The sequence below is a fragment of the Lipomyces japonicus genome, assembly GCF_038497905.1.
Source record: "Lipomyces japonicus strain CBS 7319 unplaced genomic scaffold V1514scaffold_21, whole genome shotgun sequence".
In the NCBI taxonomy this organism is placed as follows: domain Eukaryota; kingdom Fungi; phylum Ascomycota; class Lipomycetes; order Lipomycetales; family Lipomycetaceae; genus Lipomyces; species Lipomyces japonicus.
The window spans coordinates 140,460-164,972 of record NW_027117833.1 but is presented as its reverse complement, the minus strand read 5'-3'; the positions used below and the strand labels follow the sequence as shown (position 1 = coordinate 164,972).

General features: G+C 42.0%; 10 protein-coding genes across 10 annotated transcripts; 4 read left to right on the top strand and 6 right to left on the bottom strand.

The window, feature by feature from the left end:
* Positions 1-79: 79 nt before the first annotated feature.
* On the bottom strand, positions 80-3,076 carry V1514DRAFT_331580 (fungal-specific transcription factor domain-containing protein). The gene is made up of 2 exons (XM_066927707.1): positions 2,710-3,076; positions 80-2,635 (listed from the first exon to the last, which is right to left on the bottom strand). Exons 1-2 carry the CDS (start codon positions 2,861-2,863, stop codon positions 159-161), a joined length of 2,631 nt encoding a protein of 876 aa, XP_066783190.1. The 5' UTR covers positions 2,864-3,076; the 3' UTR covers positions 80-158.
* Positions 3,077-3,260: 184 nt separating this feature from the next.
* On the bottom strand, positions 3,261-4,692 carry V1514DRAFT_331577 (chaperonin 10-like protein). The gene is made up of 2 exons (XM_066927706.1): positions 4,423-4,692; positions 3,261-4,354 (listed from the first exon to the last, which is right to left on the bottom strand). Exons 1-2 carry the CDS (start codon positions 4,566-4,568, stop codon positions 3,412-3,414), a joined length of 1,089 nt encoding a protein of 362 aa, XP_066783189.1. The 5' UTR covers positions 4,569-4,692; the 3' UTR covers positions 3,261-3,411.
* A 121-nt stretch (positions 4,693-4,813) lies between these two features.
* V1514DRAFT_331576 (uncharacterized protein) lies at positions 4,814-5,831 on the top strand. The gene has a single exon (XM_066927705.1). The coding sequence runs from the start codon at positions 4,970-4,972 to the stop codon at positions 5,744-5,746; it is 777 nt and encodes a 258-aa protein (XP_066783188.1). The 5' UTR covers positions 4,814-4,969; the 3' UTR covers positions 5,747-5,831.
* V1514DRAFT_331572 (general substrate transporter) lies at positions 5,768-7,800 on the top strand. The gene has a single exon (XM_066927704.1). It carries the CDS (start codon positions 6,167-6,169, stop codon positions 7,703-7,705), a length of 1,539 nt encoding a protein of 512 aa, XP_066783187.1. The 5' UTR covers positions 5,768-6,166; the 3' UTR covers positions 7,706-7,800.
* A 166-nt stretch (positions 7,801-7,966) lies between these two features.
* Positions 7,967-9,014, bottom strand: V1514DRAFT_307404 (ketose-bisphosphate aldolase; the record flags this gene model as incomplete). Its single annotated transcript, XM_066925696.1, has 2 exons — positions 8,846-9,014; positions 7,967-8,771 (listed from the first exon to the last, which is right to left on the bottom strand). The coding sequence occupies exons 1-2, from the start codon at positions 8,929-8,931 to the stop codon at positions 7,967-7,969; spliced, it is 891 nt and encodes a 296-aa protein (XP_066783186.1). The 5' UTR covers positions 8,932-9,014.
* A 1,109-nt stretch (positions 9,015-10,123) lies between these two features.
* V1514DRAFT_281221 (Metallo-dependent phosphatase-like protein) lies at positions 10,124-11,822 on the top strand (the record flags this gene model as incomplete). Its single annotated transcript, XM_066925065.1, has 2 exons — positions 10,124-10,673; positions 10,729-11,822. The coding sequence occupies 2 exons, from the start codon at positions 10,124-10,126 to the stop codon at positions 11,820-11,822; spliced, it is 1,644 nt and encodes a 547-aa protein (XP_066783185.1).
* Positions 11,823-11,926: 104 nt separating this feature from the next.
* V1514DRAFT_331566 (CobW/HypB/UreG, nucleotide-binding domain-containing protein) lies at positions 11,927-14,156 on the bottom strand. Its single transcript, XM_066927703.1, has 2 exons — positions 13,649-14,156; positions 11,927-13,600 (listed from the first exon to the last, which is right to left on the bottom strand). Exons 1-2 carry the CDS (start codon positions 13,724-13,726, stop codon positions 11,939-11,941), a joined length of 1,740 nt encoding a protein of 579 aa, XP_066783184.1. The 5' UTR covers positions 13,727-14,156; the 3' UTR covers positions 11,927-11,938.
* Positions 14,157-14,493: 337 nt separating this feature from the next.
* Positions 14,494-16,513, bottom strand: V1514DRAFT_307396 (uncharacterized protein). Its single transcript, XM_066925695.1, has 2 exons — positions 16,273-16,513; positions 14,494-16,204 (listed from the first exon to the last, which is right to left on the bottom strand). Exon 2 carries the CDS (start codon positions 16,115-16,117, stop codon positions 14,981-14,983), a length of 1,137 nt encoding a protein of 378 aa, XP_066783183.1. The 5' UTR covers positions 16,118-16,204; positions 16,273-16,513; the 3' UTR covers positions 14,494-14,980.
* A 1,002-nt stretch (positions 16,514-17,515) lies between these two features.
* V1514DRAFT_320245 (fungal-specific transcription factor domain-containing protein) lies at positions 17,516-20,804 on the top strand (the record flags this gene model as incomplete). Its single annotated transcript, XM_066925992.1, has 3 exons — positions 17,516-18,724; positions 18,802-19,113; positions 19,173-20,804. The coding sequence occupies 3 exons, from the start codon at positions 17,516-17,518 to the stop codon at positions 20,802-20,804; spliced, it is 3,153 nt and encodes a 1,050-aa protein (XP_066783182.1).
* A 1,329-nt stretch (positions 20,805-22,133) lies between these two features.
* Positions 22,134-23,623, bottom strand: V1514DRAFT_342968 (uncharacterized protein; the record flags this gene model as incomplete). Its single annotated transcript, XM_066929126.1, has 4 exons — positions 22,134-22,754; positions 22,806-23,357; positions 23,409-23,477; positions 23,537-23,623. 4 exons carry the CDS (start codon positions 23,621-23,623, stop codon positions 22,134-22,136), a joined length of 1,329 nt encoding a protein of 442 aa, XP_066783181.1.
* Between the last annotated feature and the right edge of the window lie 890 nt (positions 23,624-24,513).

The following is a 24,513-nucleotide window of genomic DNA, read 5'->3' as shown; positions in this document are numbered from 1 at the left end:
CTGTTAGTGACAAGAATACCTCGGTAGAAGTCCGAAATGATTACATGTAAGTAGTCAATGATAATAGTTAATTATGTAGTTCTTTGAATTTATTAATTTACATGCCGCAAAATATCCAAACGCCAAAAGTCATCATGATCATAATAATAAAACTACAATTACACTGCCAACCCGCTTCCTCCCCTGCTCCATCTATACAACGACAGCAATCCTCTTCGACGACGCTTACTATCCTCAATCTCGCTAAAATGAACTTCGTTTGGTGGCGATGCTCCATAATGAGGCATATGGGCCAGCCTTTTCCGCTCTTCAAGCGCGTCAATCATTTGCAACGCGCCGCGCATGATTTGTCTGAAATTACGCTGATATTCTGTGTTGAGGGTTACGATGCAGACCTCATGCGCACGCACAATTGTCTCGCACGATTCACGAACTTCCTTGTCATTCAATACATCCACAATGTATAACAAAGTGAAAGATCCTTGAAGCATATGAATGCCAAAAAAGAATGGAATCGTTCGCAAGTCCATGTCAACTTCAATGATTTTTTTCAAGCATTTGGCAAAATCTAATGAATGTTGAATAACTGACACAAAATCTGTGTCAAGGACCATGGCTTGCGGGAGGGAAAGAATTTCGATAGGATCCCAGTACCCTGCTACAAGAATATGGAATACGTGGATCAAGCACCGGCAATATTCTTTCCAAATTGTTCTTTGCGTGAGTCGTTGAGGTTCCTGAGAGTTAGGCTGCATGTCTGAAGAAGGTGATCCACTAACGTCATTGTCCACACTTTTTAGAAATTCACTTAACCGAGAACGCAATTTTTCTCTAAGAGGATCGAACGCTTCCTTGGGTAATCCGATCGTGTCAGTCATTTCTAAATGACGCAGGTTAACAATGCCACCAAGGAGCGTCATCAGTGGCAAAAAATAACCCCACACATCATTGGCGGTAACTTTCCATAGCAGTCCTTTCGTACGTGCGGGATCAACCTCTGCAGGAATCAGTTCAACATCATTTTTCCATAATTCATCACGGCAGGGCCTATAAAGTTGGGTAGATTCATGATCGAGAATAGTAATCGGACGATTATAGCACAGTCCTAAATGTCGATCGACTAAAAATAACAACCACCAAACCCTTCTTCTTTCTTCACATTGTTCTTCAGAAAGTTTGAATTTATGGGCCTTGGGATCAGCAGATACTTCGACATTGAGTTTCAACACTCTCGCCAGACCCCATGCTGCATGCCACCACCTTACCGAAGCACCTTTAAACTCAGACGCGGACGAAATGATTCCAAGATTGATGTATGTCATGACATCATCAATCGTGCCATTCTTATCGGCATGCACGAGAGGTTGCAGGTATGCGATAATGAGCTCATGCAATCGCCAGATTATATCTGATCGTGATGTTGGAGTAGAAGTCAGATGCGGATGATCAGACACGTGAGCTGCAACGTAAAGAAATGAAAATAACAAGGAAGGAGAGCATTGCCGTGGTGGGTTTTTGGTGGCCAATACTGAGGAAGGACGAGTGAAGTGGCCGATGCCATAAATCGTGTTTGAGTAATACACTTCAAGAAGATCTGCTGCAACGGATGGGGGCAGGAAATCAAGCATTGGCATGACCGGTCGCAGAACAGGGAAATGACAGGTCTGAATGTTGTTATCGCTGCTGTCGATCCGATGCGGGCTGCCAGGAGCAGGAGTTTGAAACAATGCAGAAAGAGAAGTTGGGAAAGGTGATCGGATGTTAAACCATCGTGGCGTTGAGGTTCCGGGAGTCTGAACAACGACAGACGTGGTCGATGGCGGTTTGGAAGATTTTGCAAATCCGGCTGTCGAATTTGAGGGAAATACTTGAGCAAGATCAGGGACGGCAAGTTCTTCCAAGCTTTCGAGGTAACTTGACGAAGCAACATCACCAGTGGCTTTTGAAAAATGGCGCAAGAACTCTGATACATGAGGAGGAGCAATGGCGGGACTTGATATGCTTTGAGACGACGAATCTGCGGAAGATACAGTTAGTGTTGAGGCATTTTTGGCAGTCGCAGTCACAGTCGCAGTTGTGGTTGAGGTTGAGGTTGTTGTTGTCGTTGTCGCAGGCGTGGCGGTTACAGCTATGAATGATTGTGAGTTGGTATGAGCGTTATTGTTGGCGTTGTTATTAGTGTTGCAGTTGTTGTCCAAAGAAAATTTTCCATCCTTGAAAGACTCTAATGAAGAGATGGAGCCAGGTGAGGTATAATAATTATTGTACTGGCCTGCTATGGAAGCGTTTGGCAAGAGAGCCAACGCTGTACCTGGTTGCGTGCTAGAATTTGAAAACACGACACCAGGTATGGGCGTGTATGACGCCTGCGGGGGTGTTGAGTCACTGTGCAGGCCATCGTCTGGAATTGATGGCGACACGGCGCTGTTTGACGCGACAGACGAAGGAGCAGTGGCGCTAGGTGCTGCATTAACAGTGCCAGTGGTAGTGGTGGCATCAGTAATAGTAGTGGTAGAAGAAGGATATGAGGAAGCGTTTGAGCCAGCACTATCCTTTCTTGCGTTGATGGAGTACGTTTCAGAACCCTTGCCTCTTTTTTTCCTCTGCCGAGCATAATCGCAGGTCAGGACAAGATCTATATGTATGCCAAGGTCAATACTGAATAAAATAGAAGAAGCAAAAGAAAAAGGTTTCCAAGATGTACTGTACCTGAACATCGCTGACACGGAAGTTTTCCATCGCACCTTGTTCTGCATTGATTACACTGATCACAGGCTCTAGAAATCCGTCTCCGTTGAGTTGACGGCCCGGGGGCGATGATTTGTGAGTTGATATCAAAAGGCCTCTTGATTTCAGCCGTCATCGGTTGGTGTTGGAGAATGTTGCGAAGCTTACAAAGTAAACCTGAGCCAGTACTACCCTTTGAACGTCGTAAGCGTGAGTGAGTACGATGCTGTTTTCTATTCTTTTCTTTTCTTTTCTTTTTTTTTTTCCCCTTGTCCTTTATAGATAATTTTCACTTTAGTTTATTGTACCTTTCCAAAGTCGAGATTAGAGACCAAAAAATGGGGAAAGCAACGACAACGACAAAGGGGAAAAAAATTAGAGCGCCGGAAAGTGGAGCTTGGCTTAGTCAGGAAGTTTGTTAGGGCTTTTCGCCGCCATCCATGCGGGGCCCTTTTTTTCCCCGGCTTGCCTCCGCATTTGCCGCCTCCGCCGCGGGGGTGAGGCAGAAGGAACGAAGGAACGGCACGTGACCCTTTCTTAAACAACTAGTTACATAATAATAAATTACATAAAGCTTACTAACTAGTACAACAGACCACGGAAACACAATCTAACGCCAGGCATTTCAAAAGCGTATGAAGAAAAATTTAAAAAACATTTGCATGCATGCGGGGTAGTATGAAATCACTCGTCCTCATCCAAAATAAGCACCTTGACCGCGCCTGACGTAATGTCAGCCGACGTCTCGAACGCCTTGATTGCGTTTTCGAGCTGGAACTTGTGAGTAATAATTTTCTCGATGCCGCTCAACTTGCCACCCTTCACGAGCCTGATTGCCTTGGGCCATTGGTTGGCGTATCTGTACTGAAACTTGATTTCGATCTCGTTCACGCTGGCAATCATGAACGGGACCTTTTGAAACTCGGCTCCGACTCCGATGCAGTGGCACACGCCTCGGAATTGCAACGCATAGATGGCCGCAGTCAATGATGATTCAACACCGGTGCATTCCAGCGCAATCCGGGGCTTGACGCCATTACTGGCAGCGATAATGCTCGCCGCCGTGTCTTCAGGCGTGTCACCCCTGCTCACTTTCACGGTTCTGATCGTCGGCACCAATTTTTTGGCAAACGCTAGTCTGCCCTCGTCAATATCTGTAATCACAAGAGGCTCGGCACCAGCCGCATTGGCGGCCAATGCTGAAATAACACCGATTGGGCCGGCGCCTAAAATCACGGTGGGATCACCAAGCTTGAGACCGGCAGTTTCGATGCCAAACAAGGCAACTGAAAGTGGCTCTAATACGGCCCCGAGCTCATACGAAATTCCATTAAGCTTGTGACACCACGCGGCAGGGTGATTCACGTATCTCCGAAGAAATCCGGGAACAGGAGGAGTCGATTTAAACTGCACATCGGCGCACCCGTTATAGTGGCCATTTAAGCACTCCTTGCACTGATGGCATGGAACGCCGGGTTCCAACGCAACCCTGTCACCGACTTGCAGACTAGTTACTGAAGGATGGACAGCAATAACCTCTCCAGCTGATTCATGTCCCAAAATATGTTCTTCACGAACAACCATGGTGGGTCCGATGCGGCCATGCTTTTGGAAATGAATATCTGATCTAATAAACAGAGAAATCAGCAAAAAAAAAAAAAAAAATTGTATGGTAGTTATAGTAATTCATCGTACCCACAAATTCCGGTTGCCCTAACGTGAACAATAACTTCGCCGATGCCGGGAACTAAATGTTCTGCTGCAGGCTCAGCAGGAGCAACGTAGAGCGCATGCGAAGGATTAGTGAAAACACCAATGTTGGGCTTGATCGAAACAGTCATTTTGGCACCCCCAAAAAAAAATACAGTATAAGTCAAACCGACAAGAAAAATTCCAGGCCAATAAGAGGCGGAATGAATGATTTATTTATTTTTACTGGCCATTCGGGGTTAGGTTGGATTTCCCCATTTATCTCCACAGGCAAGCAGGGCAAGCAGGGCAAGCAGGCTCGTGCGGCTCACGGCTAAAATATATTTCTACCGCGGGGCCTTAAACGGTTAATTCGGAGTTATTAACCAAAAAAAAAGAAGTTCCGGTTGATTATTTTTGCCCCACCATTAGCAACCACAAAGTTTAGCCGCTGCCCCCACATTAGCCATTTTGTGGTCAATAAAATAAACAACACAAATCTTTTTTTTGTTTTTGTTTAAACTCGCATTCACATTCATTCACATTCACATCGATGGCAAATTCTCTCGAGCTTTTCTCGTTAAAGGGCAAGGTGGCATTCATCACTGGTGCCTCGACCGGCATCGGTTTGGCGGTCGCAAGGGCGTTTGCACAAGCTGGTGCGGATATTGCTTTTGGTTACAATTCTTCACCTTCGGCAATCGAAACCGCGGCCCGATTGAGTCAGGAAACTGGCCGAAAAGTTGTGGCTTACAAGGTGCCGGTCGCGCAGTCGGCCGTGGTCGAACAAGTCGTGCAAGACGTGGCCAACGAATTTGGCAAGATTGACGTGGTTGTTTCGAATGCGGGCATCACATGGACTTCTGGCGAATTGATTGAGCCAGAAGATCACAAGGCGTGGCAAGAAATCATTGACGTGAACGTGAATGGCAATTATTACGTTGCCAAGGCGGTTGGCCGGGTGTTTAAATCCCAGGGTTACGGAAGCTTAATCTTTACGTCTTCGATCTCGGCACAGATTGTAAACATCCCGCAACGCCAAGCTGCGTACAACATTTCCAAGGCTGCCGTGACGTCGCTGTCCAAGAACCTGGCGGTCGAATGGGCGTCGTTTGCGCGCGTGAACTCAGTTTCGCCTGGCTACACGGTAACGGAAATCACAAAGTTCGCTGATGCGGAGTTGAAAGAACAATGGAAGAAGCTTACGCCGGTTGGCCGGGAAGCCCTGCCGGATGAACTTGTTGGCGCATACATTTATTTTGCTTCTAATGCCAGCACGTTTACCACCGGCGCCGATCTTGTCATTGATGGCGGCTACACTCTTGTCTAAAAAAAAAAAAACATAATCTTAGTTGTTATTAATATTGTATTATTTGTACTCGCAATTTAAAATTAAAATGCCCCGCCTTTTCCTTCCTTGTCTTTTTCTTATTAGCCTTTTTCCCCCACTGAGCCGGAAAAACATTGTTCCGCGGGGCCCGGGGCACGTTCTTGGAACCTGCCGCAATACATCATGGTCAGCAGTCTCCACGCAAGTTTTTTTGCTTTTCCGTAAATCCGGGGCACATACAATGCAAATCTTATGCTTGCTTCTTTTTTACCATTTTACCCACACATTATTATTACTATGATACGCTAGCTTTGTTTGTTCCCCACATTTTGACGTGGTATAAATATGCCTTCCTTGTCACCTCCGTCCGGTTGTTTGTCTGTTTGCTAAGTAAGACATTCACACAAAAGTTGGCTGGTCATGACGCTGCCCAAGTTCTACAACACGTACCTGACCGCTGCGGTCGCCACCATCGGTGGTTCATTATTCGGCTTCGACGTGTCGTCCATGTCCGCCATTATCGGCACGACTCAATACATTGAATATTTCAATGCGCCTGATTCGACCTTGCAAGGAGGCATCACCGCGTCCATGTCCGCCGGTTCCTTGGTCGGCGCAATCATTTCCGGCTACGTGTCGGATAGAATCGGCCGCAAGCGTACCATTCAATTGTCAACCATCGTCTGGATCATCGGGTCCGTCATTAGTTGCGCGGCCCAGAACGTGGCCATGCTTATCGTCGGCAGGATTCTTAACGGCCTCTGCGTCGGATGCACGTCATCGCAAGTCCCGGTATACCTGGCCGAGATTGCCAAGCGTGAAATCAGAGGAAGAATCATGGCCATTCAGCAATGGGCCATTGAATGGGGCATTCTTATTCTTTATTTTATTGGCTATGGCTGTTCTCACATCAACTCGACCGCATCATTCCGAATTCCCTGGGGCCTGCAGGCCGTGCCTGCCGTCTTGTTGTTTTTCTTGCTGCCCATGTTCCCAGAATCTCCCCGTTGGCTCGCAAGCAAGGGACGATGGGAAGAAGCACATGAGATTTTGGCTCACGTGCACGCCAAGGGTAAAAAGGATGACCCGGTCGTGCTAGCAGAACTTCTTGAAATTCGGGACATTGTTGAACTTGAGAACGGCCTGAATTCGTCCTACATATCCCTAATCCGAAAACCAAACTTATCACGCACGATCGTCGGCGTCATGGCTCAAGTATGGCAACAACTTGCTGGTGGTAACGTCATGATGTATTATGTCGTATACGTGTTTCAAATGGCTGGCCTATCTGGTGATGTTAACCTGATCGCTTCATCCGTGCAATACGTTGTTTTCATTGTCTTCACTATTCCGGTCATATTCTATATTGACCACACCGGAAGACGAATTCTCCTTCTTATCGGATCCCTAGGCATGGGAGCCTTCATTTTCGCCGTCGGTGGCCTGCTTGCCCAATACGGCGAATATGCTGAATCTGTGGGCGGTAACGCAAACGTGCACATAACCCTTGCTGACAACTATGGCGCTTCGCGTGCCGTCCTGGTATGTTCATACCTATTCACCATGGTATATGCCTTGACATGGGCACCTACCGCTTGGGTTTATGCTCCCGAAGTGTTCCCATTGTACCTTCGTTCGAAGGGCATGGCTGCCGCTGCAGCTGGCAACTGGGCCATGAACTTTGCATTAGCATTTTATGTTCCACCTGCTTTAAACAATATCGGTTGGAAAACGTTTATAATCTTTGGAGTATTTTGCATGGTCATGTTTATTCATATTTTTTTCACGTTCCCTGAAACGGCAAAAAAAACTTTGGAAGAGATTGATGAATTGTTTTCACCAAACGCGCCGCCAGCTTGGAGAACATCAGTTGGACAAAGCAAAATCTTGAATGAGATTATTGAATTAGAGAAAGATGAACAAAAAAAAAAACCAACTCAGATTGAAACTGTTGGTTAATCATATACATTTTTATTTACTAATTCGACAATATCCCGTTTGTGTATACTTAAAATCTTTGTTTTTAACATATCATTTTAGTTTTTAATAACAACGATATATTTTGTTAACAATGTGTAAGGGGTTTGTAAAATGAAACTATCTTTTACGTACGATTGGCAAATTTAAATTGAACCCAACGTAATCATGTATATATATTGTACATTCTATTAAATTTTAGTTTTTTTTTTAGTCTAGTGCACATTGCATAGAACATTACCTTTACTGACTTGCTGATGCTTTTCCTTCGGAACCTAATAACTTGATCATTCTTTCGGCTTCTTTTTGCCATACCGCAATACTGCCTTCTTGCAACTTCGTCATTTCTGCTGTTCCGGTTTGTGTGCTGGTACTTATATAATTTAAATACTCATCATGCAAATTTTTGTTCAAATTAACCTTGCGAATTCCACCAAGCTGAATCGCGGCTTGCATCAAATCATCCAAAATTGGGAACGCGCCATGTAAAACCAACCTGACATCAGAGATTGATAATAATTGTCGGATCTTGATTAATCGATCTAATTGCCAAAATTTTTTGGGACCACCTGGCGGATATGGACCGTGAACGTTACCGATCGACGGTGCCAGAAAATGAACCCCGGTTCGGGTCACGAAATCGGCAGCCAATTCTGGTTCGGTATACAGTGCTTCCATTTCTACTGTTGGCACGCCATCTTCGCCGCCTTGAATCCTGCCCATCTCGGCTTCAATCGTGATTCCTTTTTTTTGCGCCAAATCAACAATATGCTTGACAAACTTGACGTTTTCTTCTGGATCTTGAGATGATGCATCGACCATGATACTATCAAACGGAAGTTCCAATGCTCGATAAACATCGGCTTCAATCGTGCAATGATCCAAATGTAATGATATTGGCACTTTGGCAGCATGACATATGCTTGCTGCAAATTTAACAAACTCTGGGCCTTGAAAATGAATCGACCATGGGAATATCTCAATTATGGCAGGCGAATTAAGAGCTTCTGCCGCATGAATTGATCCAATTATTCCATCCGTATTGTAACTTTTTTTTAAAAAAAAAAAAAAAAAACATTAGCAACATGCTTCACATGTGGATTTACGAACAAGTACTCTTACCAATTAAACGCAGGAACCGCATAACCGCCTTGTTCAGCACCCTTAAGGATTTGATATGTAGGATTGTTAAATGGATATGAACTCATATTTTTATTTTTATTTTTTATTATTTTTTTAACTACTGAGAAAATTGGTAAAAATATGTGGAGAACCGTCGCAGTTTTGTATAGTCAACCCCCACCTACAAATACGTCTTCCCCCACTTACGACACTTTTCCCCCACATGTTTACCCGGCTACGGATCTTCACGTGCCTGTATATCATCTCATCTTCATCAGGAAAAAAAAAAGAAGATTCAACGTACTAGCGTATAAACTAAATTCGGCTAAATAACATGTTCAGTTTATTTTCTCAAATAAAACTATGGTTATAGTACGTTACGTACAAATTTTGTGTTGAGCATATTGTATATGTAGTTAGTTGACTAAAGTAATAACATAGTTAACTGTAAACTGTATTTGTGGTTAATTAGCCGCACGTGATTTCAATACGAGTCACGTGTACTATACTGAATCTATTGTGCTAATAGATTCTCATAACTAACTGTAGTAAGTAAGTTTAAGATACTAATCAATCAACCAATCAATCAATATATAATAACTTAGCGTGCACAAATTGATTGGACGCTTGGACAGGTTTTTTTCGGGTATGTCCTGGTTAGAAATATTCATGGTAAATCGAATCGAGTGGCCGGATTTTGATGGAGATCAAATCACAAACCCCTTTTGACTCACGTGGACCCCACAGTTGTACTTATACTAGCTAGCTACTGAATCATGCATGTAATCAGAATTTTTAGAAAAACACCGAGTTAGGAAATGAATCAATATGCAGGTGCACTTTAAATATATTAAGCCGGCCAATCAATAGTCGTTTAGTCGCTCGTTTTCCATGAACGTGCTTGAAACAGACCGTCTTGGAAGAGAGTTTTTGGCTACGGCTTAGGTTTAGCCAAGCATGGCTAAGCATCAGATTGAAACCTTAATGGTTTGATTATCTAAAGATTAATTGGTCCACCAATCTCGGTAATGAACAGTATTTTGCGAGGGCTTTCTAAATGCTTGATGGCTCAGCGACTGACGACGTGTTTTTGTCGCACGTGGCAGGTATATACTAGACTATAGTGTTTTTGAAAAAATTGTTCAATTTCATTTTAATTGAATTTTGATAGTATGAGTAGAAGTTCAAAATTAAAATATTTATTTAAGGAGCATGATTTATCTATCCATCATGATGGTTAAATTAACCAAAAACACTCATCCGAACTGTTTGTCAATCATGATCTCTTCGTTCATTCTTGGCTTATCCGTTTTGGCAGGTGCGGTTGTGGGCCAATTGACTTTTGTGCCTGGGTCTGCTCCTCAAAACAAAAAGGAGCCGGTTCAACACCGCGTTGCATATGCTGGACCTACAGGCATGGCAATTTCCTGGTCCACTTATGAACCTTTAACAAATCCGACCGTGCTATATGGTACTGATGTTTGGAACTTAACCCGCTCCGATCCTGGCGAATCAACCACGTTTAATTCTTCCTTAACTTGGTCTAATCACGTTAAGCTTACGGGACTGGAACCAGATACGAAATATTATTATGTCGTTGAGAATTCAAACTGTGAAAATTGCACTGAGGTTTCGCCTTATACGTTCACTACTGCGAGACCTGCCGGTGACTATACGCCTTACGTTGCAGCTCTTGTCATAGATATGGGTGTAATGGGTCCTTTGGGTGAATCTGTGTCGTCGGATTATCCTTACTTCAAGGCTGAGGACCACACCACAATTCAATCGCTTCTCAGATATAGCGATAGTTATGACTTACTTCTTCACCGTATGTTATTTTCAATTTTTATCATGAAGTTTGACGCTAACATATTTTTTATAAGCTGGTGACCTTGCATATGCTGATACATGGCTGCCTGAAGCAATCTCCGGTTATCTTGATGTCCCGAATATCACGATCGAAACTGCCCAGGAGACTTACAATCATTTGCTTAACGCTTATTATGACGAGATGCAACCAATTTCGTCAAAAAAGCCATACATGGTTGGACCTGGTAATCATGAATCCAACTGTGACGAAGGCGGTTCGACTGATCCCAAGACTGGATTTAGATACAACATCTCACTCTGTGTTGAGGGACAGCGAAATTTTACTGGGTATATTGATCATTGGCGCATGCCTTCAACCGAGTCCAAAGGTGTTGGAAATTTTTGGTATTCGTTTGATCACGGAATGGTGCATTACGTGTTTATCAACACTGAAACTGATTTAGGAAATGGATTGATTGCAGAGGATGATGTTGATGGATCGGAAGGCATGTTTTCGGGTCCATTCGGATCTTATGAAAATGAACAAGTTGACTGGCTTGAAAAAGATCTTGCTTCGGTCGATCGAACCAAAACTCCTTGGATCATTGTCAACGGTCACCGACCTTGGTATGCTGCTTCTAAAAACGTGTCCAACACGATCTGTTGGAATTGCAAAAAAGCTTTTGAACCGATTTTGCTTAAATACAATGTTGACATGGTGTTTTATGGCCATATTCATTATTATGAACGTAACGCGCCGATTGCGAATGGCGTGGCTGACCCTAACGAACTCAACAATCCTTCTTCTCCTTGGTACATTCTTAACGGAGCTGGCGGTCATTACCATGGTTTGACCGACTACGTTGAACCTTTTCCAGATTACTCTCGGTTTGTGCAGAACACCACGTTTGGCTGGTCGAGGTTAACGTTCCATAATTGCACTCATCTGACTCATAATTTTATTGCTTCTGCTAATGGTACGGTTCTTGACTCTGCTACGTTGTTCAAGAATCATTCGTGTCCGGCAACTGGTAGCGGTAATTATTCAAAGCCTAACGCCACACAGGTGATTCCCGCTCAAGTTACGACCAACAGTGCTGATAATTTAAGCCTATCTGTTACTTTTATTGCAATTTTGGGCATTACTACTTTAGTCTTGGCCGCTTAGATCATTGTTATAAGTCACCATCGTTTCTTACTTTATTTAGTAATTACTAACTAGTATGTTAATTATATTTTTATTTGTAAAAGCAGTTTATACATTAATAAAAAAATTTTTTTTGTTTATACTGTCAATTGTACATGATCTAGTTTTAATTTTTTGCCATAGTTAGGATGACCATGAGAATTAATTTTGTTTGTTTTGTCATGCAGCGTCGGGTGTACATTATTTAGATTCTTTTTTTGGTTTTTGTCTTTTTCTTCTTCTTCTTCTTCTTCTTCTTCTTCTTCTTCGCCATCATATGGCCAAGGCTCCCAGCCGTCTTCCCATATTTTTTCCAGTTTTTCAATTTTTGTTGCCCACTCTTGCTCACTATTCATCACTCTTTCCCATTTCTTGAACTCAGAATTGTTCAACAGGCAATCGTTAAGAACTTGAGTTATATTGTCAACATTAATGTTTTCACCAATAAACACGATTTCTTGACGCCTATCCCCCCATTTGCCTTTAAAATCATGCTCGATCGCGGCAATTGTTTCCGAATCGCCTGGCCATTCATCCCTTGATACTTCAGCATACCAATATCCTCCGCATTCCATGGTTAACATGCCACCAGCTTGAGACCATTCGCCAAATTGAAGAGGCCGAGTTGCAAGCCAAAAAAATCCTTTCGATCGCAACACAGGACCAAATGCCGGGCTTGCACGTTTGTTAGGAAGAATTTGCGATTGATCTGGCGGCGTGATTTCTTTTTTTGTACCAATTTCTTCAAGGTTTACCATTTCATCGTCACTGTCTTCATTTTCAGTTCCATCTTCATGTGGATGATCATCATCATCATCCTCTTCCGCGGTTGAATTTTGAAGAATAATAAACTTGTCATATAGCAGTTTGTATAATTTCTTGGGGTTAAAAGGTCGTCTAGCCTGATAAACAAAGTTGTTTATTCCATACTCCACAGTTTCAGGTTTTGGAGCAAACCGCTGGCCATAAGCACCTTCTCGGATCGTCATTTCATGAAGTGAACGTAACCATCCAGCCCCGCTCGCAGCTTTCAGAAAAGAAAACTTGCCGGTGTTTATAATTTCTTTCACATCAATCTTGGAGTACGATGATGTGAGCACTGTGGCATCCGGATTAAGAAGCTTCACAAACGTTTTTATGCGGTCCAAGGTGGAACGTTTAATGGTTTCAATCTTATTAATGACTACCACGTCCGCAAATTCAATTTGGTCTGTCATTAAATCGGAGATTGTCCGTTCATCGTCAGGGATAATTTGATCCTTACCGTACCTGTCGGACAAAAATTCTATGGTGTCAAAGTTTGAAAGAAAATTAAATCCGTCGACAATGGTTACAGTAGTGTCTAATTTGGCAAGCTTGTCAAGACCACCGATTTCTGCAATTTCTTTCAGCGTCTTGAGATCTTCGTCCGCTTCGACCATGTCATTGTCGAGTGTCAGCATGGCATCACTAAACTCTGTCGTGAAAGTCTCTGCAACTTGCATGGGCTCGCTAATTCCAGTACTTTCAATAACAACGTATTCAACATCTTTTGACCGGGCAAGTCTTGCAAGTTGAGCTAGCAAGTCTCCACGAAGCGTGCAGCAAATACAACCATTTTGAAGCTGAACAAGTTTTTCCTTGGTCTCAAATACTTTATGATTCGTGATCAAAGTAGCGTCAATGTTGATAGACGCCATGTCATTAACAATAACTGCAATACGCATGCCATGATCAGGGGATATTAGAATATGTTCTAGTAATGTGGTCTTGCCACTTCCCTACCCTTAATTAGTTTTTGCCAGTATTTAATCACATTTGCGTCTCACTAAAAATCCAGATAACAAAGTCACGGGAATTTGACGGACGGTGTCTTTATCCATTGGCGAATTGGACGTGGCAGGCATGGCCACTAATAAATATAACAGGATCAACGGGGTATGATAAGAAATAGCCAAGCATTAAATCATGCCTTATATATAAAAAAATTTTCATATTAATTCGAACCATCAAGGTATAACAAAAAAGCAGTGAAAAAAAATGTAAGTTGTTATAGAACCTCCAAGGTGAAGAGATCAAATTTATTCGTTATATGCCGCTCACTAGTCAACCCAGTCAAACACAATATTAACACATATAGCAATACTACAACTGCAACATTTCTCTTCATCATAATATATTAACGTTCCCAATTTTATGTCTACACGTAGATGTCCCTTGTGCCTGATCAAATCAAAAATATATGTATGTTGGGGATAAAAATGTATAATGAGAACCTCAGTGGTTGGTCAAACTTTAAAAATTCGGCGAGCGAATTAAAGTTGCGACGTTTTTGTATAATAAATTACTTGACTTTTTAAACATGATTGATGTGCAATAAAAATGTATCAAATCAAATCAACATGAGTGATGAGCAATCAAATTTTTACTAAGCAACCTGTAGGTATATTAAAATAAATTGGAGTGTTTTTTTTTTTTTTCTTTTGCATTTCCATTGCCGAAGTGAAATTTCGGCATAAGAGTAGTTATATTTGTATAAGTTATTTATGAACCTATATCTGAGTATATGTTCGCGAGACAAAATTAATTAAATTGATAAAGGAGTAATGATTAATCCAGTCTTTATTCATGTTTAAATAGCCTGCAGAGGTTGGAAAAGAAATCCAATCACAGGCCGGTATTGTCGAGTCGAGACGAATTAGTAGGAGCACCATAAACAGGCTGATTAAATAAATAGAGTATTGCCGCATTAACGTGGCTGTTGGCCATAGCGCGAGAATATCAAGTATAATAGGTTCAGCGAGCTCTTTCTGATTTTAAAATCTAGACAATACTACAATTAAGCACAAAGGCTTGTGCTTTCTGCTTGGTGAGTTTTTATGTGTGCCGTTTATGGCAAAAATTGGCCGGTAATAGCCTAATATCAGTTTACATAAAGCAGGCGCATCAACAATATTCATTTGTTTCTAACCTGACAAATGTATATTAACGGTGAGGTCATAGCTTTGATCAGAGCATCAGTGATGCTGCGTTAGATGTATAATATTGCCACTCGCATTCTGAAAGTGATTCCAATTTTCCGCGTATGACCGACAAAAAAAAAAAGCGAAAAAATAAGTACATCAACTTAAGCTACGTGTTAATTCTAGCCTCTAGATTCCTCATTCCTTAACTTCATTCGTTCGCTCATAATCAGCCCAATTATTTAAGGCGAGAGCATTCACAAGTGCCTTGCGAGCACTATTTTTTATATTTGAACTCGAGCCTGCCTTGTTTCCACTGCCTTCAATTGACTGATCTGAATTAGGGGTAAAATTATCAGAATCCTTTTGACCACCGACCCTCCATGGATTAAATATCGGCGGGTTCACACTGTAGCCTCGAAGCTTGCCGTCCTGAAATGTCCATGCCATATCATTATCAACCGGTCCTCTCAGACCGAGATATGAAAGGTTGAGAAGAAGCCGTTGCGCACCGCGACGGGTAACGCCGTAGCCCATCGTGCACGCCGGACCCCATGATGGCGTGATCACTCTCTTCTTGCCTATGTCGTCACCGGTGACGTTGAGACTTCGTAACATTTGCCGAAAGTTGTGCGCAGTTTGATCTAAACTTGGAACGTCTTCATCGTCATAAATGATCTTGAGATCTGATCGAAGATGTGGTGGAGCAAGATCTAAACATTGACCTAAAAATAATAGATCCCAATCACTACCATATGGGGTAGAGTATTTTTCCCATTCGGATTCAGGTTCCAGCCTAAGCGCAGTGTTTGTTTTCATTTGATTACTGACTTTGCTTAAAATTTGCTTTAGATTAACATCCCAGTCAATGTCATCTTCTAAAATCAAAGCAGTCTGGATATTATTTTCAATGATATGCCTCCAAGTGTCAACATGTGCTCTCCAGCAACCCAAAGCAGATGGCTTGAGGTTTGATCCATCAGGACGGGCTTTCTCATGGACGTCCTCACCACGAACGCCAGGGATGAGCTTAAGTTGGACATCAGACATTGAAGCTAAAAGGTTCATCGCATCTTGACGGTCAGTGCGATATGGCATTGAAATATAAAAAACTTCTTGAAAGCCAAGCGTTGAGTTGTGGACCTCAGACTCAAATGTAGATGGTCGCACCAAGCGGTTGTGAAGATTATGCAAAGAATGGCCTTTAGTCCATGAATAGCTGATCACGGTGAACAAGAGCACGGCAAGTGCTACAATAGCCAAAATAAGTGGCCGTTGAAGTCCAGCTCCTTTCCGCGCTGCCGTGTTAAGTATCTGATAGGCGACGTTTGACATTATGATCAGTAGTATCTTATGATTCAATTCATAGCAATTAGAACCGTAAACCAGGGCAAAAAAGTAAATGAGCAAAAGATCAAACAACTAAAATTAAGGAGGGATGAAGACAAGGATGTAAATCATGCATGCCAAAGAGGGATTTTACCACTTACAATGTTGGTGTTTATGCCAGGAAAGTATATATATATTTTTTATGCGGCGATCGCTTCACGTTATTCCACGCTACATATTAAAATATGCTGTTAATTTCAAAATACACAACTACAAATATAGAATTTATATGAATAGCTGAGTGATAAGTAATGGCTTGCTTTGTATCGACGGCAAATTGTAATCGCACTGATTAATTATATTTTGTTCAATTTTTGTAAGTACCTGTTCATGTCGCCGGCGTATGTAGTTATATATAGTTATAATTAATATGGGCAAGTAAAACAAGGGAAAGGCTGATTAGCTTTCTAGCACGTAAACTTTCTTTGCCGTAAAGTTACATATGATATATACCACATAACACATCAAAATAAGTTAAAAGGAAGGTTTGAGCAACACGATCTAAATTGCATGTCATGTATAGCATTTTTATTAGTCTCGAAATCTGATTTAACATTTTTTCTTTTCTGATTTCGTTCAGGATGCATACTTATTTTTAGATTCAATGTATATGTATAACTCTAGTTGCCGTGCGTTTGACACCGGAATATGAAAGTAAATTTGTAAGAGGAGCTTGGGTACAAAATAAATATAGCTGGCCAATAGAAACTGGGTTTTAAACATCAGACTTTATTTAAGTTGGTTATAAAACAATAAATAAAAACTTTAGAGATACGGTGTCATTAACTGTTGTATTTCACGTCGGCAGTTTCTGCTATTTTGTTTGTATTTCACTGCCCTCAAGAAAGTGCAAACTGGCGTCTCAAACTGTCCTGCATGATCAAGTTATGAATGAACACAATCAACATGAGATGTTCACCCAATACTAAAAGACATGCAGGCACAGGCACCACCATTCTCGCGACATGTACATAAAAACCCCCAAAATTGAAAATACAAACAGTAATAGCACGCGAGTATACATCCTCAGGAGTCCAGAGCTTTCTGTGTAAGCAAAGCTGTAAAGCAAATAACCGTCCATCATCTGCATAGTTCGACTTCCTTTTACCCTTGGAGAACGCTCTTATTAACTAACAGTCCATACCGCGCGATGACAGGAACGGCTTGCGTGCTTCGTGGGCGTGACTCGGTGTGAGTTGTGTGTGACTCTTACCAAATCACAACCGGTACTAATATCATTTTTTATAGTCAACCATGATAGTTTAGCCTTTCCCAGCAATAACAACGTTGGTTATTATTTTTTTCTCTTATTCGGAGCGAAAATTATCACTGTGTATTTGAGAAATGGATTCCACATCAGCTGGTGCCTCGTCGAATATACCTGCATCGCTTCCAGGCACCAACAAATCAAAGCCGACCAAGAAGACTGCTGGATCACTTGCCTCTCCCAGTAGTATTGCAAATGACGAACCACCACGAAAGCGAAATAGATCGATTGCTGCTTGTAATCGGTGTAAGAGTCGAAAACAGCGATGTGACAATGCTTTTCCTATTTGCACAAACTGCAAGAAAGCAAATGCAGAATGCATCAGCAATGAACAGGCATATCCTGCCAGTTATGTCCATAGCCTTGAGCGACATGTACAGGCTCTTGAAGCAGCTTTACAGGCTGCCAATGAAAAGCAAAATGAACCTCGCGCTCCAAGTCACATCTTGCCGTCAATTGACTTCGTTAAAACTACTGCCAATTCTTCAGATCAGCCAGCTAGCAGAGACTTAATAGAATTAACCCACCAGCCAGAACCTTCATCATATTATCTTGGATCATCATCCGGGTTTCCGCTTACGAAACTTGTACAAGCTGCCATCTATGGCGGGACTCTGGCAAAATCACTTCCGATGAACACCAAAATGCCAAATTTGCCACCACTAAGAGCGTCGAACCCGTATAACAATACCAACAAAAATCCTTTTCTTCCTAGCACTTTAGCTCCAATTACGACACCTGCTGCAGTGGCCACTGCCGTAGCTGAGCCAACTTCATTATCTGGAAATTCTTCGTTTTCGCCAAATAACCTTAATCAAAGCAATAATTATGGCAATGACGGAGAAAGTGGTTACGAACCACCTTCAAATGAAGAACTTGAAACAACATTTTTATCTCAGATTCCACCGGCATATATGGCACAGCGACTAGTCGAAGCGTATCTTAATGGTGTACAGATGCGATATCCATTCATTTATCGACAGTGTGTGTATGATATGAATGACCGTCGAGAAGATATTGCTAAAGCATTGGCAAAGCTTTCTTTGACGCCCTCTCCAAAAGGGTGTGAAACTCTACCAGAAGTAAAAGAAGAAGGTAGTAATCACGATGCCATTTCAGAAGTCAAACTGGAAAATGACTCACAGAAGTCATCTATACCGACTGAAAAGGAAGGCTCGGAATACGATCGATACGTCAAATCTACGTGGTTTAAGCTGCATATGATTTATGCGATTGGCGCCAGATATTTGCAGTTAACTGGTACTTACGCTTATATTCCACCTGACGTACGAAAACCATTTATTTTGTCTTTTTATTTTTATTTTTATTTTTATTTTTTTTTGGTTTACTAACGTTCATACAGACTCATTACCATATTGCTGTCAAGTACCTAGATATTTTATCAGATTCACCAATTATAGATGTGATTGAAAAGCTTTTACTGGTAGTAGTTTTCCAATTGCGGTCTCCTAGTGGGCCTGGAATTTGGCATTTGACAGGATTTGCTATGCGTCTCTGTGTGGAGGCTGGATTTCACAGGAAGCTATGTATCAAAAGCGCTTTGGAAGATCAAAGAAGGAAAAAGATATTTTGGAGTCTTTATGTATTGGAAAGAAGTGTTTCTCTCACTCTCGGTCGACCTTTTTGCATTGCTGATCGTGATATTGATGTGGAAGTCAGTGAGATTTTGATTTTGTTCTTTCGTCTAAATTGATAATGCTAACGATTTTATAGTTACCTGCCAATGTGGACGAAGAAATTCGCGATGAGGAAGAATTACGAAACGCAATAGCTACTAGCAGAATGGATAGTTTTACCTCGCTAACTAGTAGCATATTTGTCACAAAAATTAAAATAATTTCCGCTCACATTCAAGAGAAAATTTATCGCGTGGATAAGCCACAAGTTACATCAGAGAAAAAGTTCACGGCATTGCGGAAGGAATTGGATGACTGGAGAGATGCTGTGCTCAGGTTATCCGTGTTAAAACCGTTGAGCTCGACCCCAACTCCAAAATTGTGGTTATCGGAAGAATACTATTTGCTAAACTACCATTCAAATATGCGTTTGTTATTAGTTCCAAAGTTACCTATTGTTTCTTCAGATTCTGAAGAATTCAAGCAGTGTTTGAGATCCTCTGGTCAGTTGTGTCAGATCTACAAGCGTCTACATCAATATCTTCGTACTGTTTCTTATTCTTTTTTGGCACTTCAAGCTTCATTTATGGCAGGCATTACTATGATTTATTGCTATACCAAGGATCAATCCATTCTTGACACGACGTTTCTTGCTGATATCAGGGCATGCTCAACTGTGCTTTACATTATTGCTGAGCGGTGGCCTGCTTCAAAACATTTTAGAGATTCATTTGAAGCATTTTTAAATTCTGCCATAGAGAGTAGTGATCTTACGTCGGAGGAAAAATCAACAAATCGAATAAGAGTATCTAAAAGGGAGTCACAACAGAAATTTCAGCAAGCAGTTGATAAGCCGTCGTTTAATTTGCCAAATCACCAACCGCAGAATATCCAGAATCTCCAAGAAAAGCCACCCATTCCGCAATTACAAAAAAGTCCGTTGGTGGTTCCGCAAGTGAGATCGAGTTCTTATGAAAATCTTCCGTTTGACATTAATAATATGTCTTCAATCTCACACACTCCGGATAGTGCCACTCCAATTTTTACTCCTTCGCCTGCATCATCGACGCCATCTTCACTTCCTGATCAGCATCTGCGACCGCAAGATCTTCCAAGAACCCGTGGATCATTTATGGATGATTTGGTACCGGTTCAAGATGAGCTTTGGGATATTCTTCAACAGGGTTCGACAACTGTTGCTCAACAAGAAATTGTCGATGGTGGATCTGGAATTAATGGGTTCCATTACCCTCAACAGCATCAAGCATCTCAGCTTGATTCTGCTAGTGCTCAAGGTCTTGGTGTGGCGATGGGGTTGTCCGGAATAGGATTTAATGGTGCATTATCTGCAGCTTCCGTTACTCGTTCTTCAACCATGCCATCACCGCAATTAACTCGGCAACAATTTTCAAGTTTTCAACAATCACAACAAACAATTAATGTTGCGCAGTCACAGCAACTATGGAATGTACCGCTCCAGGCTACCTCGTCAGATCTTTGGCCACCACTGGGCTCCACGGTTGGGAATTCGATACCAGCACCAGAGTCGGTTCAATGGAGTCAACAACCGATGGGTGGTATGCCATTTTCAGTTGGAGGCAACGGTGTTAGTGTGATAAATACTGGGGAGCCAATTTTTCAGCATCAAGTTGATGGCGCTCAAGGTCCGCCTGATAATGAAGATGGATTGTTTAGGTATCCTGGTGATTTTGGTGATTTAGTTTATTAATTGTTATTTTTTTTTCTTGTTTTTGCATATGGAGTTTTGACTGTTGTATCACCACAGATTAGGGATAAAAAAGGCGTCAAAAGATTGGACTAGATTTGGACTTGACTTAATTTAATTTATAATTACAAGAAAAGCAATGTATAAGTTATATGAAATTTTTTTAGAGTATACGGTTTGCCTGTTCAATTTAGCCAATATTTAAATTCACGATCGGGTGGTAGTCAAGTTCACCAAGATTCGTGAGGCCAATCTCGTACGGGTGTTTTGGTTTTTAAAATTGTCATCATTATGCATGCTCACAGCAGGACAAATGAAAGCGGAATACGTTTTATTGAACGTTGAGTTCCATTGCAAAGTCAACCATACATGGCTGCGTCGATTGGCAAATGGGCACGTATAATAAATGGAACCTGAATTACTTTCGTAATCAGGATTGTTTATAAATTACATTAGTTTTGAACTACCAATACATAAATCGATGATTTATTTTTCGTATTTGCAAACGACAGCACATGAAATAATACAGCAAATGTGAAAATCAACACGCAAGAAATACAAGATATGCAGAATAACAATAACAGATATCAGAATTAAGGTATATAAAAATAAAAACAGAAGTTATGGAAAACGACAAACACCAAGTATTCCAAAAATTTTTTCTCGTCGGAGTTGACATTCTTGATGCGATCGATTTTAAATTCAACCGTCGTTTCCCAATGACACCATCATCTCTCTAAAAAATGAGAGGTGGCAATCTATTAGGCCGCCATGCCGACTTTTTTCTAATCGACCGGCAAGCTCCCGCCATTTGCCCCTTTGAATTTCAACTGCCAGTAAGCCCATGAAAGCGTATGTGCAATCCATCACTTTGTTGACGATCCAACCCGGCAGTTGCACAAGTCTTGGACACATCCGACCTGTCGGTAGTCGTGACGTCCAGGGGATGACTGCGGTGATGGCTGCTGCTCATCTTAAGTACGATCTAAATAATAAATTAGCTGATGCATGGACAATATTCTAAGCGTGAAATACCAGTTCTGCCTAAGTTCCATCTTGTTATTCTTTGTCTCCAGGCCGCCGCTTATTTAAGCAATGCAATAGAAGATCAGAGCGCACAACATCAGTATCAGAGCCAGAAAGATCAGCAGTTATGACTGGGGGGAAGTCAAATCTGACCGATTTTCTTTTTTCGTCTGGGACATCAAGCGCTTGTTACTGCTAGTGTCTCTCTGCTCTTTCTATAGTCACGCGTTAGTTTATATTCTCACGAACCGAGATACTAAAACGAAATTCAGGCAAGGCATTCCTCGGCAAGCGGGTGTCAAAAAGTCATTTGTGACCTTCTTTTGTTGTTTTTGTGCCGGTCGGCAACTTTGGTGATCGGGGTTGGCTCGGCATATTTACTCCCATTCGAGTGGGGACTGGGATCTTTGAAGACCGCGTCTTTGCGTGACTGGCAACAGCAACCACGAGTTTAGCACTGCTCTTTTTGGTCGACTGGCTGCATAATTCGGGTATGTTCGCAACTGGGTTTCTGGCTACGGCTGACTCCCGCAAGACCTTGATTGCGTCTTTTCTAGCCTTCATACCAGCCATCTCGAAATCCCATTTTTTGATCCCCGCACACCGATTATCCAAATCCGCTATTTTGCGCGACAGCAAGTTGGCCCGAAAGTTTTCGTAAACGGATGAAAAAAAGTCGTCTAACATGCGGCTGCGATCAGGGTCGCCAACTGCCGGAAATAGCGGTAAAAATAAATGCATGTGATCGAGGTCGAATGCAAGCGCTTCAACGACACTGGGCGGTAACACCCGTCTCGCATCTGCCAACCTTTCTGATTCACCGTTTTCTCTTTCAGCTGAGCCATCACATGGTACTTCGCTGTCGGCAACGTCGAGCACATCTTGCGTCTCGCAGGTACTAACCATGGCTGTAATGCTAATGTCATTCTAAAAACGTTGTTAGTCAATGGATCAAAAATCAATGACAAAAATACCTACAAGTTCATGTTCAACAGACGCACTGCGAAAGCCTGACATAACTGGAACCGGCACACTGATTTCATCTTTTGATACCTCGCCGACCTTTACGACCTTTTGCCGCTCAACGGCCATTGACTCCCTAATTTCCTGCAAGGCCGTGAGAGCATCGCACCTCGCCATCATGCCTGCTCTTTCGTAGTCCCTACTTCGAAGCCCCGCACACCGTTTATTCAAATCGGCAATTTTCCGTGACCACAGGTTGGCTTGAAAGTTTTCACAAACTGACGACACATAGTAGTCCAACATGCGGTCATGTTTGGGGTGCCCAACTTCGGGAAACAATGGCAAATGCAAAAGGTCGTCTGAAATAACTATAACAAGACTGGGAGGTAACATTGCCATTCTTGGATCGGCCACGGTCGCCGGTGCACAGTAGTGGCTTTGAGCCGAGTCATCGTCCTGTACTCCACTCTCGGGATCAGCACATTTAATTGACTCGGCTTCATGGCCAGCAACACCAAAGAAATGTGGCATTTTGTCTTTGCCAACCATTACTTCGGTCAAGTCGTCCTAAACAAATGGTTAGTCTATGGGTCGAGAAACAGTCAAAGCTCTGCATACAATTTTATGAAAGCACATTGTGTATTCCATTGCGATCATGGTGCTCGGTTGCACTCCCGCTACAGCGAGCTGTCAGGTCTCGTTAGTCAAGTCTCATCAAACACGTAATTCAATAGGAATAAACATACAAGTTCAATAACCGCCCAAGAGACAAACACTTCTATCAACTTCCAGACCCAAACGCGAGTCAAGAAGTAAAAGTGAGCCTTCGACATTATTGTGTGTGAAGAGTAAAAAAAATGTTAAAAACTTTTTGAAACTAAGTTGCTATAGCTTTGCTTGTGTGAACAACTGGCGAAGGAAGTGATGACGGCCGATGGCGCTTGCTTTATATTCGGCAAATGTCATTTAAAGTCAACTGGCAGTAAACAAAAACAACAGTCCGGAATATCATGTGCCTAATAATCATTTATTACATTCATGTATATTAATTGAAAGTAGCTGTTATGACCAACTCGTACATGGAGATGTATTATCTAAAGTAACGTCAAAATATTAAAAATATCTTGTTATATAGAAGAGCCATGATGTATGGAGGTTACTTGGTACAGAGCTGAGGCGTGACGTGCACGTGACTCGTTGCTACGCTATACGTTTGCTTGAATTGGATTTTCGTTTTTGCGCTTAGCGACCCATGTAATGAGTTGGGAAGCATACTAGAAGTTTGCAATATTTTGCTTTCAACCAGTAACAAACGACAAGCTTGTCGTCATTGGCGAACTCATAATCCCGGAATCTCCAAGTTGAATCTAATTATGCCAGCTGTAAGAAGAATCGCTAGCAACAAAAAAAAAAAGCTAAATGCATAAAAATGATATATGTAACAGGGTGTGTAAGTTCGCGGCCTATAAGTCCGAATATCAGTAACTAAGTGGATTGCTGAATGAACTACAGGGGAATTGCTATCCTTATAGTACAACTAGTTTCTTACCCTAACCATCATTCATCTAACCCATACCTCCATCTCCATGCTCCAGCACATGCCCCTGCTTACAATTTACAGGTCATGAAGTAAAATAAAACAATTTCAAACCTGGAAACTTACGGGCAAAACCAATAGTATAGCTCAAGTCTTGGACATACATAAAATTTATTTTCTTCTTTC